This window comes from Phytophthora sojae, assembly GCF_000149755.1.
Source record: "Phytophthora sojae unplaced genomic scaffold PHYSOscaffold_6, whole genome shotgun sequence".
NCBI classification, from domain to species: domain Eukaryota; phylum Oomycota; class Peronosporomycetes; order Peronosporales; family Peronosporaceae; genus Phytophthora; species Phytophthora sojae.
The window spans coordinates 3,144,872-3,157,612 of record NW_009258120.1 but is presented as its reverse complement, the minus strand read 5'-3'; the positions used below and the strand labels follow the sequence as shown (position 1 = coordinate 3,157,612).

The 12,741-nt window shown below is 49.6% G+C and overlaps 4 protein-coding genes across 4 annotated transcripts; 2 read left to right on the top strand and 2 right to left on the bottom strand.

Annotated features, from left to right (window-relative positions):
- Positions 1-318: 318 nt before the first annotated feature.
- PHYSODRAFT_303255 (hypothetical protein) lies at positions 319-933 on the top strand (the record flags this gene model as incomplete). The annotated part of the gene is made up of 2 exons (XM_009533004.1): positions 319-522; positions 589-933. The coding sequence occupies 2 exons, from the start codon at positions 319-321 to the stop codon at positions 931-933; spliced, it is 549 nt and encodes a 182-aa protein (XP_009531299.1).
- A 3,623-nt stretch (positions 934-4,556) lies between these two features.
- Positions 4,557-6,006, bottom strand: PHYSODRAFT_335584 (hypothetical protein; the record flags this gene model as incomplete). Its single annotated transcript, XM_009533003.1, has 2 exons — positions 4,557-4,730; positions 5,704-6,006. 2 exons carry the CDS (start codon positions 6,004-6,006, stop codon positions 4,557-4,559), a joined length of 477 nt encoding a protein of 158 aa, XP_009531298.1.
- Positions 6,007-8,494: 2,488 nt separating this feature from the next.
- On the top strand, positions 8,495-8,970 carry PHYSODRAFT_335583 (hypothetical protein; the record flags this gene model as incomplete). Its single annotated transcript, XM_009533002.1, has 2 exons — positions 8,495-8,509; positions 8,578-8,970. 2 exons carry the CDS (start codon positions 8,495-8,497, stop codon positions 8,968-8,970), a joined length of 408 nt encoding a protein of 135 aa, XP_009531297.1.
- Positions 8,971-11,035: 2,065 nt separating this feature from the next.
- On the bottom strand, positions 11,036-11,452 carry Avr1b-1 (Avr1b-1 avirulence-like protein; the record flags this gene model as incomplete). The annotated part of the gene is made up of 1 exon (XM_009533001.1): positions 11,036-11,452. One exon carries the CDS (start codon positions 11,450-11,452, stop codon positions 11,036-11,038), a length of 417 nt encoding a protein of 138 aa, XP_009531296.1.
- Between the last annotated feature and the right edge of the window lie 1,289 nt (positions 11,453-12,741).

Sequence of the window (12,741 nt, the reverse complement as noted above, 5' to 3'; positions counted from 1 at the left end):
TCTAAAAAGCTATTTTCACTGCTCCACTCGTGAAAATCTTCATTTAATGGGCATTTCGATGTCGTGCTATGGCTAATCTCACATAGAACCGAGGAGTTTTCTAGCGATGTTACGGGGGAACCCCGGCACTTTGAGACATTTATCCTGAAAGAAGATACGTTCTTTACCATCGTGGAGTCTACACACGACCGAAAGGAAAATGATCAAGTGAGAGCAGTCCACGCCGCATTTAAGATGCGCCCCAAGTTTGTTCACCACTGCCTTCAATATTTGGCGGAAGTTGCTCTTTCACGGAGTTTTCTAGCCATTTTGGACTGGATGAAGAGATTCGGCCTCAAACTACGATCTACCGCGCGCATCCGCAATGCTGTCACTGGAGGCAACTTGAGTTTGGTGAAGTGGTTTTATCAAAATCGATTCGAAATATGCGAGCCTGGGCTAGCTGTGGAGTATGGGTACCTAACTGTGGCCTTCTGGCTATCAGAGGGCGGCTACAAGATGGATCTGTCGAAATTGCTCGAGGTGACAATCGAGAGGATGCTCTTTTCGGGTAATGTGACACCGATAATACCTTGACCGATTGAGAAGGGGGTCCCATTATCGCTACATGTGGTAAGGAGAATTATGCTTTCGTCCAGTTACGTGGATTTAGCTCGATGGCTTTGTGAAAGCGATCGTGTGGAGCTGCTACTCTCGACACTCAAGAACGAAAACGAAATCTATGCGTGGTGGCTGTTGACGCACACACGCTTTGAGCAAGAAACCTCGCAGATAAAAATCCGCACAGCTATCCAGGAGACGACCAGTCCGATGCGCAAGTGGTTGATGGCGACTATCGACGACGCTGAAGTCAATCGATTGGGTTTGTCAGGGAAGAGAACGATGCTGAACGGCGACGTTGCGTCGGAGCAGCTTCTACCACCTTCAAAATGACTTTGTGAACAGAAGATTTCGGCACAGACTCGTCCTGTTCAGTAATGCATTCACGAATAATACTAAATGCTCGGCTACACCGTTATTATTATGTGCCATAAGCCAGCCACAATTGCTGCCAGACGCATAGTGAACAGCATTGTGGTGTATGATTCTTCTATAAACCGGGTGCGCATCAAAAACCACCACGTTAACACACGCTGTTGGTTACGCAGGGGTCAAAGTACCAGTTACGACCGCTTTCGCAAAGCCACGACTTCCAACGCCAATGTCCTCCATAAGCCAGTGAGATAAGACCAACCGCCCATTTTCAACTGCTAGCCGCAACAGACCACGCTGGCACATTTCAGAGCAACTATCGTGAATACATTTCACCAAATGGATTTTCTAGCTCTAGCACTAAACTCCACTCCACGACTCGAACTGATGTCTGCAGGCGGCTTTTGAGTTGCGTCCTGCATTTGTCCTGGGTGGCCTTCGGTACTAGACAGAAATTGCTAATCGAGAGAGGTTGCTTTAACCCCTCCAACCCTAATGCTGGATTAAGATTTTTCTTAATCTGCATGTATGCAGTTTAAGCGATTTTTGACTTGAAGTTTGTATGGGTTGTATTTTCCCTTGCTACATGGTACACAAACTTTATGTTTAAACTTTTTCGGGTCTCTGTTCGCGCCTTTCTTTTGCAACATAGAAAAGGACGGAGATTTTCTCAAAATTCAAAATATGGGATCTAGCAGGTTCCCCGTACTCCACCTGATTTGCATAAAATACTATAAGATTTTGGGACACTCCAAACGAGTGGTCCAGCACTTTGCCGCTCGCCGCCTTTCGAAAAACGGCCTCATTCGAGAATTTGCGCGCGCGGAGCACACGTCGACAGAGGAACTGCCCGTGGAAAATCGCGCTTAACTGCTAGCCTGCGGGAGCAAGGCTAGGCACGGGCTGGACGACCACTACTTCTACCTGCGGTCTGGAGGCGACGCAAGCAGCACCAACGGCGTACACTTGTCCGTGGCGATAAATCGATGGGTGAGTCCAGCGCAATTCGTATGATTGTATTGGTATATGGTAGTCTCTCACGCGCTTATAGGCTCTGTATGCAGGTCTCGACTCGGAACCCGTACACCAGAACCAGTATTTCTTCTTCTTCGACTTTGTTACGGATTCCTCCCCGGATTCAACCCAGCTTCCGCGTGCGCAGCTAGTGGTGCTCGTATCACTGTCGCCGCCAACGTCAGTCGGATGAACTACGCGGCTGAGAGCACCCTCCTACTGCGGACGCAACCAACTAACCATCATTCACGTGCGGTTTCAGCGCTGGGCGAGTCGGGTAAGTTGAATGTTATCATGGATGTACTATACTGTACTGTAAGCTTCATCTTATACTGAACATTTTCCTGAATACGTTTTTCAGGTGCAGTTTATGAAGCTAGCGGGCTTGTCAACAAGTTGATAGCGAACAACAACGACTGAGCCTGGCGCGATCGAGCCATGAAGCCTTACTGTGCTCCAGATGACGAAAATGTTGGATCGTAGCTGGATTTAGTGCCAAGAACGTTTGAGCACGCCCGGGGGCGATATTGAAGTGTTGGCGAGCAATCACTCAAAGACCCGCCCGAGTCTGCGCGGAATGTCAACGAGGCGGAAAAACTTCTTATTTCACAAGATGGTTGTGTATGGACAACGGAAATGAAGCTATTCCGTTTAGGTAGCCTCTAAGTAACAGCTTATACCCACACTGGAAGACAATGCAATTTACCCTAGCATTCCATGCGTCGACTTAGTACTTACAGCATGCGTTCTTAGGCGAAAGGATACCCGGTCGCGCCATGCTCGGGGAGCATGTCAGCTGGTGTTTTCACCGCGACAAAGTACCAAGTGCTAGAATGTAAAATACGCATATGCGTTCATGACGGGTTGCAGGCGGGCATGACAAAGTGCGGCTGAAGACGTCTGGTTTTCTCTTCATGAAAGCCCAGCACCATGTACGAGATGGACTACGACCTGCTGAGAAGTTGCCCGAGTGATGCCGACATGAAAAACAGATTGAAGGCAACACCATCAGAGCACAAGGACGGTAGAGCTTTGCCTGACACTCTGCGGCGAGAAAAGTTGTCGCATATTGTCATTGTAATTAAGCTGCATATTATCCTGGGACTAGGCTGTATAAAGACAGGATAACGATGATTGCATGTGTGTTGTTTCTACAGGAAGCACTCTGTTTACCACTGTAGTGCAGCTTCAATCGCCCGTTTACGCACATTTCAGCTGGCATCACGTTCGTACGTTCGTGCAAGCCGATCTTGACCTGCATCCTGCGACCCCAGTTTATGAGCATTACACCACTGCTAGACGTGTGTTCAAGCAGCTGTTGACAACATGCTGGATGCTTACTTCACTAGATATTTGTATACAACAAAAAACGCTCAGTGGCGTTTCCTTTGATTGCCTTACCAGCAAAGAATGATCGCGTTACCAGCTAGGGGTGACACCCCAACCTGTACATGATTCACTGTATGGGAAGTTTGATTTTCGAAATTTTAGAAAATGAGGACAAGGTGCAGTGCCGGCGAGCGTATGTTCTGTTCCGCTACTGCCCTGTCCACTGTCTTGGTAACCCGTATTATGAAGTTTAGCTGTGCTAAACACGTTGCAGTGGGTTAAATACGATTGTAGTATTTTTCACGGTTAAATCGACATACGCAGTCGTAAAATTCCGCTAAATACTTGAGCAAACGTAATCAAATGCAGCAATCATCCAGATGAGCACTATGGCGTATTTACGATTGTGGTCTAACAAACGAAACACGATTTTCGCGCCTCACCAACGCAGTTTCTTCGGCCTGAGGGCACTGAACGGCATCAAGAACTGCTATTCGTGCTCAGGTCGAACCATGGCGACTAGCGCTAATCGAGCTGCAGCTTAGTTGGAAAACTGAGACGATCCGGCCCCAGAGTCGTCCATGGCACTGGCTTAAACTCGCAAGGCAGCCAGAGACTTCGTCGACTAGGAAACGACAGCATAAAGGGTGCGGGTGGAGCCTTAGAGGGAAAACGATGAAGCGCGTAGTTTGCACAGTGACTAAACAAATAATAGCTGGACGTCGCTCATATCACCTGTGTCTAATAATTACAAAACCCGTACAAATCGCAACAAAATGCACAAAATTTTATTGTGCTTTTCACGTATTTTGGCGGGTGAGCTGTTAATTCAGGCGGAATTAGAGACATAAAAGGGCGACCAACGCTTATTTAGAGCTAATTCCGCCTAAAATTGTGAGTGCTTCCCCTGACTTCCACCCCTTGGAGTACGACACATTGACTGAGGTCCACTATTGGGCAGTTAGGATCGCATCCTTCCGGGAAAGCGTAAGCGGCGGTAGCCAACGATAAGCGGAGACTCCTATTGGTCAAAATAAATCTACCTAAGTATGCGAATAGAGTTCAACGCAATGAGATGCTTTGACGGCCTCCAGGCTCCATTGTGGTTAAGCAACTACTTTCCGAACACAGGCCCACGCCATCCTGCATTTCATGTTCATTATTGTCTCCGTCTCTCGGTAGTCTCCGCAGAGTGTTCCTGCTGTTGGGTCGCGTCGTCGTGCCATTTGTTCAGCGGTACGTCACAGCGTAGCCTCAGACGGGTGAACGTCACCGCTCATGTCCTTGTCGGCCGCCGCGCTCGCCTCCGTGGACGTCACCGTCTTCTCCGTCTCGGCCGAGTCGACGTCGGCAGACATTGTCTTGGAGCGGGTGGCACTCATGGCCGAACCAATGACAGTAGCAACAGTCACTATCTGCACGCCGAAGGAATGAGTGGAGGGGGTCCACTACTCGGTGGAGTATCATCGGCAGGAGTAGCCATACATAGGATCGAAGGCTCACGGATACCATCGCGAAAGGTGAGCGCGCTGTGCGATAGTGGCCAAGCAGTAGGCGCTCATGGGTCATGATGACCGCCGCAGTTTGTTCGAACTTTGAACTTATCACACTTCGTGTTTAACTCAAGTCATAACGCGATCCTTTTCCGGATGCGCCTAGCTCCGTCGTCGTAATTCGGCTTCAGCTTTTCATGTTGTTTTCGGTTGTCACGGCCCAAACACCGACATTTATCTGGAATGCATATGCTAATAAATTTGCCGCTTGGATATACATTGCACTTGAGGTCTTTCCGAACGACTTATGTGACCTCAAGTGTACTTGTACTGTCAGCTAGTGAATCCGTCCCTCTTTCGGTCCAGCGCTAATCAGGTCATTTTAGCCAATCGGAGCGCTCCATTAAAGCGTCGGCGGCCGAGACTTACGTTTTCTCAAGTCAATTCAATCTTGTGACGGCTATTATTATAAATGACAAGCGATGGAATCGAAATGGGTATCGTTGAATTATGATAAAACAAAGAACTAGGGCTCCGCGAAGGCTGGGATAGGAGAATTTTGGTATAAACCACTTCTTTATTTTTTTTAATATATGTGTCTTATTAGCTACGGTCATCTCCTGCGCCTGCTTCACAGCCGCAGCATCTGTCCGGAAATCTGCCAGTTCAAACTGTCTACCGGCAATGACTTACGAAATTAAAAATGCGAACCTTGGTCGAGATCTGTTTCGAGCTTGTAGAAAATACAAACGCTTACCGTTCGTATTTACTTCATTTCGTTCATACGTACCCAGCTCAATACATACAATGATTCATACCAGTGTAGGAAGCTTCCGGGTCTATCCCCAGCCCGGTCGTCCCTTACTACAGGTAGCCAGGTCTCGTCCAGCCCGACCACCCGTAGTGTTCCGCGTCCACCACAGATAACCAGGTCCCGTCTAGCCCGGTCGCCCATAGTGTTGCACGCGTCCACCACTCGTACGAACACCATTATCGTTGTCGTGTCCACGCCTAGGTGGGCCAGTATAGCGCCGACTGCCAGCAGGTGCGAGGCAGTACAATGATCGACCAGACAGGTACTGGCCCCTTCACCAGGCGTGTCGGGGATAGGGACGGCTGGGAGGGCCAATACAATCAACCTGGGCTCCGGCAGGCCACAGGCGACCCCCACCGGACATGTAAACAGGTCGAACAGCATCTTCGTCACGGCACTCGGGCACGCCCAAGCACTCGAAACCGCTGTCCTTCACGGCCAAAGTGCTGTCAGGAGTGCACCTCGTCCCCCACGGCTTCTCCGCCACCCTACTCAATACATTGCCCTCATCTGTGCACCGTCCGCCACTATCGCTTACCTTATGCCACTTACTCCTGTGTCTAGCCGACACTTCCCTGGTCGCAAGACGCTTCCCTGGTACTAGGTCACAGGAACCCGCGTTTCGGCGCAACTGAGTGTATTACAAGTCTTGACTCGTTACTATCCAGCAACAAATCGCAACGGAGGGTCGAGCTGCCCCCACTTACTTCTAACCCCCGCCGATCTACCCTATCCTATCCACTCGGCGCCTTCTAGCCTACTTGGACCTCTCCCTCTCGGGCCCTCATCTCCTTCCTCGTGGTCTCCTGGCCTCACACTCGCTCTCCAGCGTCGCCTCTCCTCTCTGCATACTCGTTCTCTGTCCTGTTCGCAGGTCACCTCGCCTTGCGATCTTCTGCAGCCGTCAACTTCAACTGCTACCTCCTGTCGCACGTAACGGTAGCCCACTGGCTCGCTTCCGTCACCACTAGCCGCCGTCCCCACAGTCTTCGTCACCAACTGCTGCTCGGCGTGCCACACCAGCTACTCCGTCAAGTCGATCACGACCTGGACGCTGTTCCGCAGATCCTGCTCGTGTTTCTCAGAGGCGGGACGAGTCACCACACTACACCAGTGTTGTCGGTAGCGCGCCGGTTCGATCTGCCCACGCATATACACTTTTTGGAGGGCCCTGTACGGCACCGGAGTCGTACCGATTTCAAGAAAATGCACCAGTTAGATGTCAAGAGGGGTCATTGTTTGACTTGACGTACCACGGATATAATCCGATTTGGTCTGCGATAGCAGCACTAACGTTGCTTCCTATCCCCGTATTAAGATTGAGTTAGATTATAAAACAACGAGTTAGAGCTTCATTTAGACAAAAATGAAGTAAAGCACAATAAAATAAGCTTTAAAAAATTATCTTGGTCGCCATACTAAGGACGATTGTGATATGAAACCTAGAAAAATCTGCGGTACGCTAGTTAGAGGCTATTTCTTAATTTTTTTAAACTTCGAGAACGTTGTTGCTGGAGTTCGTATTGATTGCGCGAGCGTTCCAATACAGGCGTCCCCGGGCTAGTCCCGGCTGTATATTTTAATGTACCTCGCACAGGAAGTACAAGCAGTTCTCAAGATTTGCGCGCAACTTCTGCAAACATATTGACTTAGATGAGTGTACAGCGAGACCTACTGCGACAAGTGGCACGTTGCGGGATACCAAGCTTGTAGTAAGTCAGTATTGTGAATTCCGGCCAAATTTTCCAAATCGCGGCGGTTTGGAGACCCCGCCCCAATCGCCAAATACAAAACTCAAGTCATTTGCTCAATCTCCGGGCCCAAACCATATGGTCCAAGTGCCCGCATGTCAAGACTAATTCGTACTTAAACGGGTGCCTATAACCAATCCTAGTGGCCACGGAGATTGGCCGGAGATTTGGCTTGGGCGGTTCAACAAACCTCCCGCGGAAATTTTGAACAGAACACACAATACAGAGAGTAGCGGCAATAAGAAAGGGTCAACAACTTATAATTCTGACAACAAACAAATATAGAATTACACAGGGCCTCTATTTAGGTACTGAGTTTGTCAAAGTGATGTGGCACACACACAGCAGTCAAGGTTCCCGCGCATTTTTCAAACTCCAAGGACGGAGCCACAGTGGCTCCGTGTACACGCAGTGGCCGGCAGTAGATAGTTGGCTCCATATAAAAAAAGGAAAATTCCGGAATATGATTCAAAGTGAATATGAACTCAAAATGAAATTTTGTGCAAAAGGTGATACAAGGCTTTGTGCCAAGTGCATTTGGCCACCGATAGCGGCCAGCACCTGACTGCCATGCACGTCGCTGAATGCACCTATTGTGTCAGTATAGCACTGGGTAAACGCGAAGGCGGTGCCGGTGTAGGCATCGCCCTCTGCCTAATAGTTGTTTTGGTGGAGTATGGTCGCCTTCTGTGTCGCTTAAGCGACACTGCCCACGCTGGATAAAGCATGATTGGATGCCTTACTCCCCATGCCGCCGCTGGAGGCAACAATGTCGTGGCCAATGCCCTAGCAGAACCTGAAATATGTGCTCTCGACACAAATCCTTCTATCACCTTTTGCACAAATTTTAATATTGAGTCACCTTCCTGAAATTTCCCTAAGAAAAATGATGGTAGGCGCTGCAAATGAGGGGCTTCGCCCCTCATTTGCTACTTTGAACATAGTACGTAACCACTGTTTGGTACTGCTAGCGCATGTATTAATGGTTGTTGTTTTGGATTTGGCTTAGCTTTGTAGTGGCACCAAAACACTCGACCACTCAGTAGGCGAAGTATTAGCACAACACTTGGCTACTTCGTAGCCAAAGAAGATATCTATTAGTTTCTTCAAAGTGTTCCAGTATGGAAGATATAGTTGTACTCGAGTTGGTAAAATCGAGCTAACGTTAGATACAACCGAGCAGACTTTTTGGAATTTAAAGTAGTCCTCCCAGCCTAACGCAACCAATCCTGCAGGCTACCCTGTGAACGGCGCTCCGTCGGCCAGCGTCTACAATGCTCCCGCGACGGCTGTCAACAGTGCGCCTGCCGGCACTGGTACCACCTACAGTAACGCCGCGCCTGGACGTGGAAACGCCAATGCCAATGCGAACGCGAACGACGGCAACAACCCCAGCGGCGACTCGAGCAAGACCGTCACCGTCTTGAACGGAGACGGCACGTCCAACACGGCATCTGTGACGAGCAGCAACGGTGCCGCGATGACGGGCGGCGCATCGGCGAGCGTTACGGCGAGTGCGTCTGCAAGTGCGTCGGCTAGAGCCACGGCTGGAACGTCGTCTCAGAAGGCGTACCGTCAGCTTCGTTCGGTGGAGTAAGCAAGTGTGTGTTTAGCCCGCCCGAGTCATCCATCACCGCTCTGGTTCGTCCGGTCTCGAAATACGTGTTAGCTTTGTTGCTGTGTCAGTTCATAGTGAAAGTCATGCTTCAATCTTATCAATGCGATCGATGTTTCCTCTGATGAACTCGTTGTTTGTGTCAGTTGGTGGTGTGGGTTATCAATGCTTTGTTGAGGTCGCGTGTACATGTATGTATACCCGCGAGTACCTAGCCGATGTTAGCAGGAGAAACTGTCTGTCAGTGTGATGCTGTGCTGCTTGTTTGGTTTGGCGTCGGTCACAAAAGCTACGACCGTGTGTTGTGCCGATCTTGGATATCAAAGGTCGCACATCTTTCCAACTTCAACCACGAGCATACAAACCTCAGTACAATATGGAACATACAAATTTAAGCATAAAGCTTCAGTACAAGATCGAACAGCCAAACTTCAGCATACAACTTGTAGCGAAGCCCAGAATAACCGACATCCCATCATCGGGTAGGTTAGCACTCGTTTTTGTTATTGAATTGAGCATTGTTGTCACTTAGCTATCCGCTAACGACTACTAAAGACCAGCCCCGCAGATGCCAAACGAAGGTTAGCACTCGTTGCCAAGGCAGTAGCATGGGCTACATGCGATAGTAGCAGCAGCCGCAATAATATACCAATATGCACAAGCCGTAGATTTTTTTAATATTAAAATGGGGTCGTATACTGATCGGGTCGGGGGATTTGATCGGTCTTGCCTATACACGATTGTAGTGTTAACACTTTCGAGAGAGGCCTCAGAAAGACCGTTTGCAACCGCAGCGAAGTGGAGGTCTGCAATGGTCGGCGCGTGGGCCGGAGTAGGTATGTCTAAGTAGGAGTCATCATCTTTTTACCAACGCCTTGCCCGCTATGAGCGAAGCGAAATTGGCGGTGCAAACGGGGAGCTCACCCAGGCGAAGCCCGACCAAATCCACCGACCCGATCAGTATACGATCACATAAAAAGTCAATCGCCAGTCGTTTTGCGTTTAGAAGAGCGGCTCTTGCTACTGACACCGAAAAAAACACCCAACGAAAAAAACACTGGGGCCCTTCCCGGTCTTGCACAGCCGGCCGGGGATAGATCTCACGGCCCTCAAATCGTGAAAACCTCAAAGTGCTCCAGGGAAATGAATGCCTTGAATCCCCCACGAAATCGATGAATCTGGGGTTGGTCTCAATGGAAAGAGGGAGGAATAGCCTAGCCTAGGCCTGGGCCTAAAGCGCACTGCTCCAGGCCACGCTCTCGCTTCACAGGCACCGAAATTGCAGTTTTGGGGGATCTGGTTTCACCTTCCCTCTACCGTCTCTACCCCGGCCTCGGTTATACGAAATCATGCCAGCACACACATAGAGACACCGAAAAACACACTTAGAGTCTACAGCTTTCCGGTGTCAGCAGAACTTTTCTAAGAAGAGCACTGGAAAATCGACAAGTTTGTTCTAATATCTTTCCAGATTTGGGTAAGACCTTTTCCCATTGGAGAGTTGCCAAAGCCAGCCGTACGACTGGATACAGCAAGACTGTATCCAGTCGTACGGGATCCACGAGCCCATAGCACGGCGCTGAGGGTGTACTGAAGTCTAGGGATTCCAGTGGAAGTGCGTCGACAATTGCCACGAGGTTTTAGGTCGTCTTTTCCGTGGAGGATTCGACTCAAACGAGCTCTTTTGTGCGACAGGGGCCAACAAGAGCAACGACAGGTTTTTAAGCGGGTTGGGACACTGACGAAGATAACTTTAAGCTTGCGCTGTGAAGTGTCATATTAGTACTGTAGTCGTCTGTATAAGAAACCGACTGTCAAACTTTGGGTGCCAATACCACCAAGTTGAGAATTAAAAATTAAATAAATTCGCTAAACTCGGGTCTGGGCAGTCAGCATGCACAGGCTGGGAGTGACGTATTGGGAGCTAAGGTTGCATTGTATTACCACGCAACCATTAGTTTGTAAATCTTCGGTTTACGGCTCTACTTCTACGCTTCGAATGGAGAACAGCAGAGCGCGAATCGCATGCGATTTCGGCGAGACCTTCTCAGCTCTGATACAGGTGAAAGGTGTATCCGTTGTAGATACGGTCGTACTTCCCCTTCTGCTTGGGGTCCGCGATTGCCAACCAGTTCTTGATCTTATCCAGGCTGTACCCCTTCTTTGCCCACTTCTCGTACGCTTTCTGCTCCTTTGAAGGGTCCGCCAGCATCGCCTTGGCCAACTTTTTGGCCGCCACCTTGTTCCACAGGTCAGTCACGCTGAAGGTCCGCTCCCCCGCATCGTCCTCTTCATGAGCTCGAAGAAATCTTCCACCGGCAATGTCGCCGTTCCTGAGCGAGCGACGGACGAGATCTGGAGATTCCACCATGGCGATATTGGTTTCGTCGGAGTACTCAGTTGCGTTGCAGGTCACGACGTAGCCAATGGCCACGACAAGAGAAAGCACAAAAGATAGACGCATGGTTCGTGATACTTGGCGACTTGAGGACTTGCTGGCTGGAGAGCGAAAGGAGAAATGTCGTTATTGGGTGGCGGCGGACACAAGTGCTCTCCGTTGTGGTGGTTCCTCTTGAGCATGCACGCCGCCACTTTTGTTCCAGTGCAACAGAACGACAAGGGATCATTTCCTTGGATGTGCATGCTCTGGATTGTATTATTGTTTTTTTTTTTTCGAAGGCAACCTCCTCGGTGTTTGATTCTGATCGACAAGAATCAGTGATGGCGTGAAACAGACGAAATGAACATTTCATTTCGATAATGTATCTCATTTAATGAGATACATTATCGCGTAGCCGAAGGTATGGCTGCGCTAGACTCATCAAGAACAACAGATCATCAAAATACGAATGTATATGACTCAAACACAACAATAGGGGGCTTCCCGAGAGATGCCACAACTGCTTTATCCAAGCCTGATTTCCTTCAATCTCGGTCAACTCTGATGGTGATATGGTACAGTGTATTTGAGCTCTGATCATTTAATCCGTCTGTAAGCAAGTCAAGTGAACGGTGCAAAGATCGGTGCTCACATACCAATTTTAGGAAGTGTTCAACTCTTTCCAACTATAACGCTAAATTTCATTTGTTAAAACTATTTGCCTACCAGCCAATCATTTCAGTGCATAGTGTTTGCATCGCCCTCATTTTCAAAATGCCACCGCAACGTATACCCACCCCTCCAGCTTCCGGCTGGAGATTGCTCAAGACTTCCTGAACAAGCCATTCTGCGCCATGCAAGCTCTGGGCATGATTACGCAGGACACAGTATTGGAAGGTCTTGGATGCAGAGGAAGTTCACCGCGGCGACGGACGCGAGGACGGCGACGGAAGAAAGGGTAGGATGGAGACTTAGGAAGTCCGGAGAAAGTTGAAAAGCGATTGAGGTGGGGCCAAAGCTAAAAATCAAACGAACTACAGCCTGCTATCTTCTCCTCGAGCTGCTGCTGCTCTCACATGTAGCCACAGCGCTTGATGCGCGGCCGTGGCGCCCCACGATTGGCTGCCGTGCCGATGACGGCTTGAACCTTGAGTGATGGCTCGAGACGATGCCTGACTTGATGCCGCGAGACGTCGTCGAGCTTCAATTGCAACTGGTTGTCCGGGCCATGCACCGAGGTAAACCATGTGCGCCTTAGTCGCGGTCAATGCGACTGCCTTCGTTCGTCGCTCGTTCCTGCTGTTCCAACACACAGTGCGGCACTCTTTCGACAAGGCCGGCCCGTTCTTCGGCTGCACCAGAAGCGTAGACGT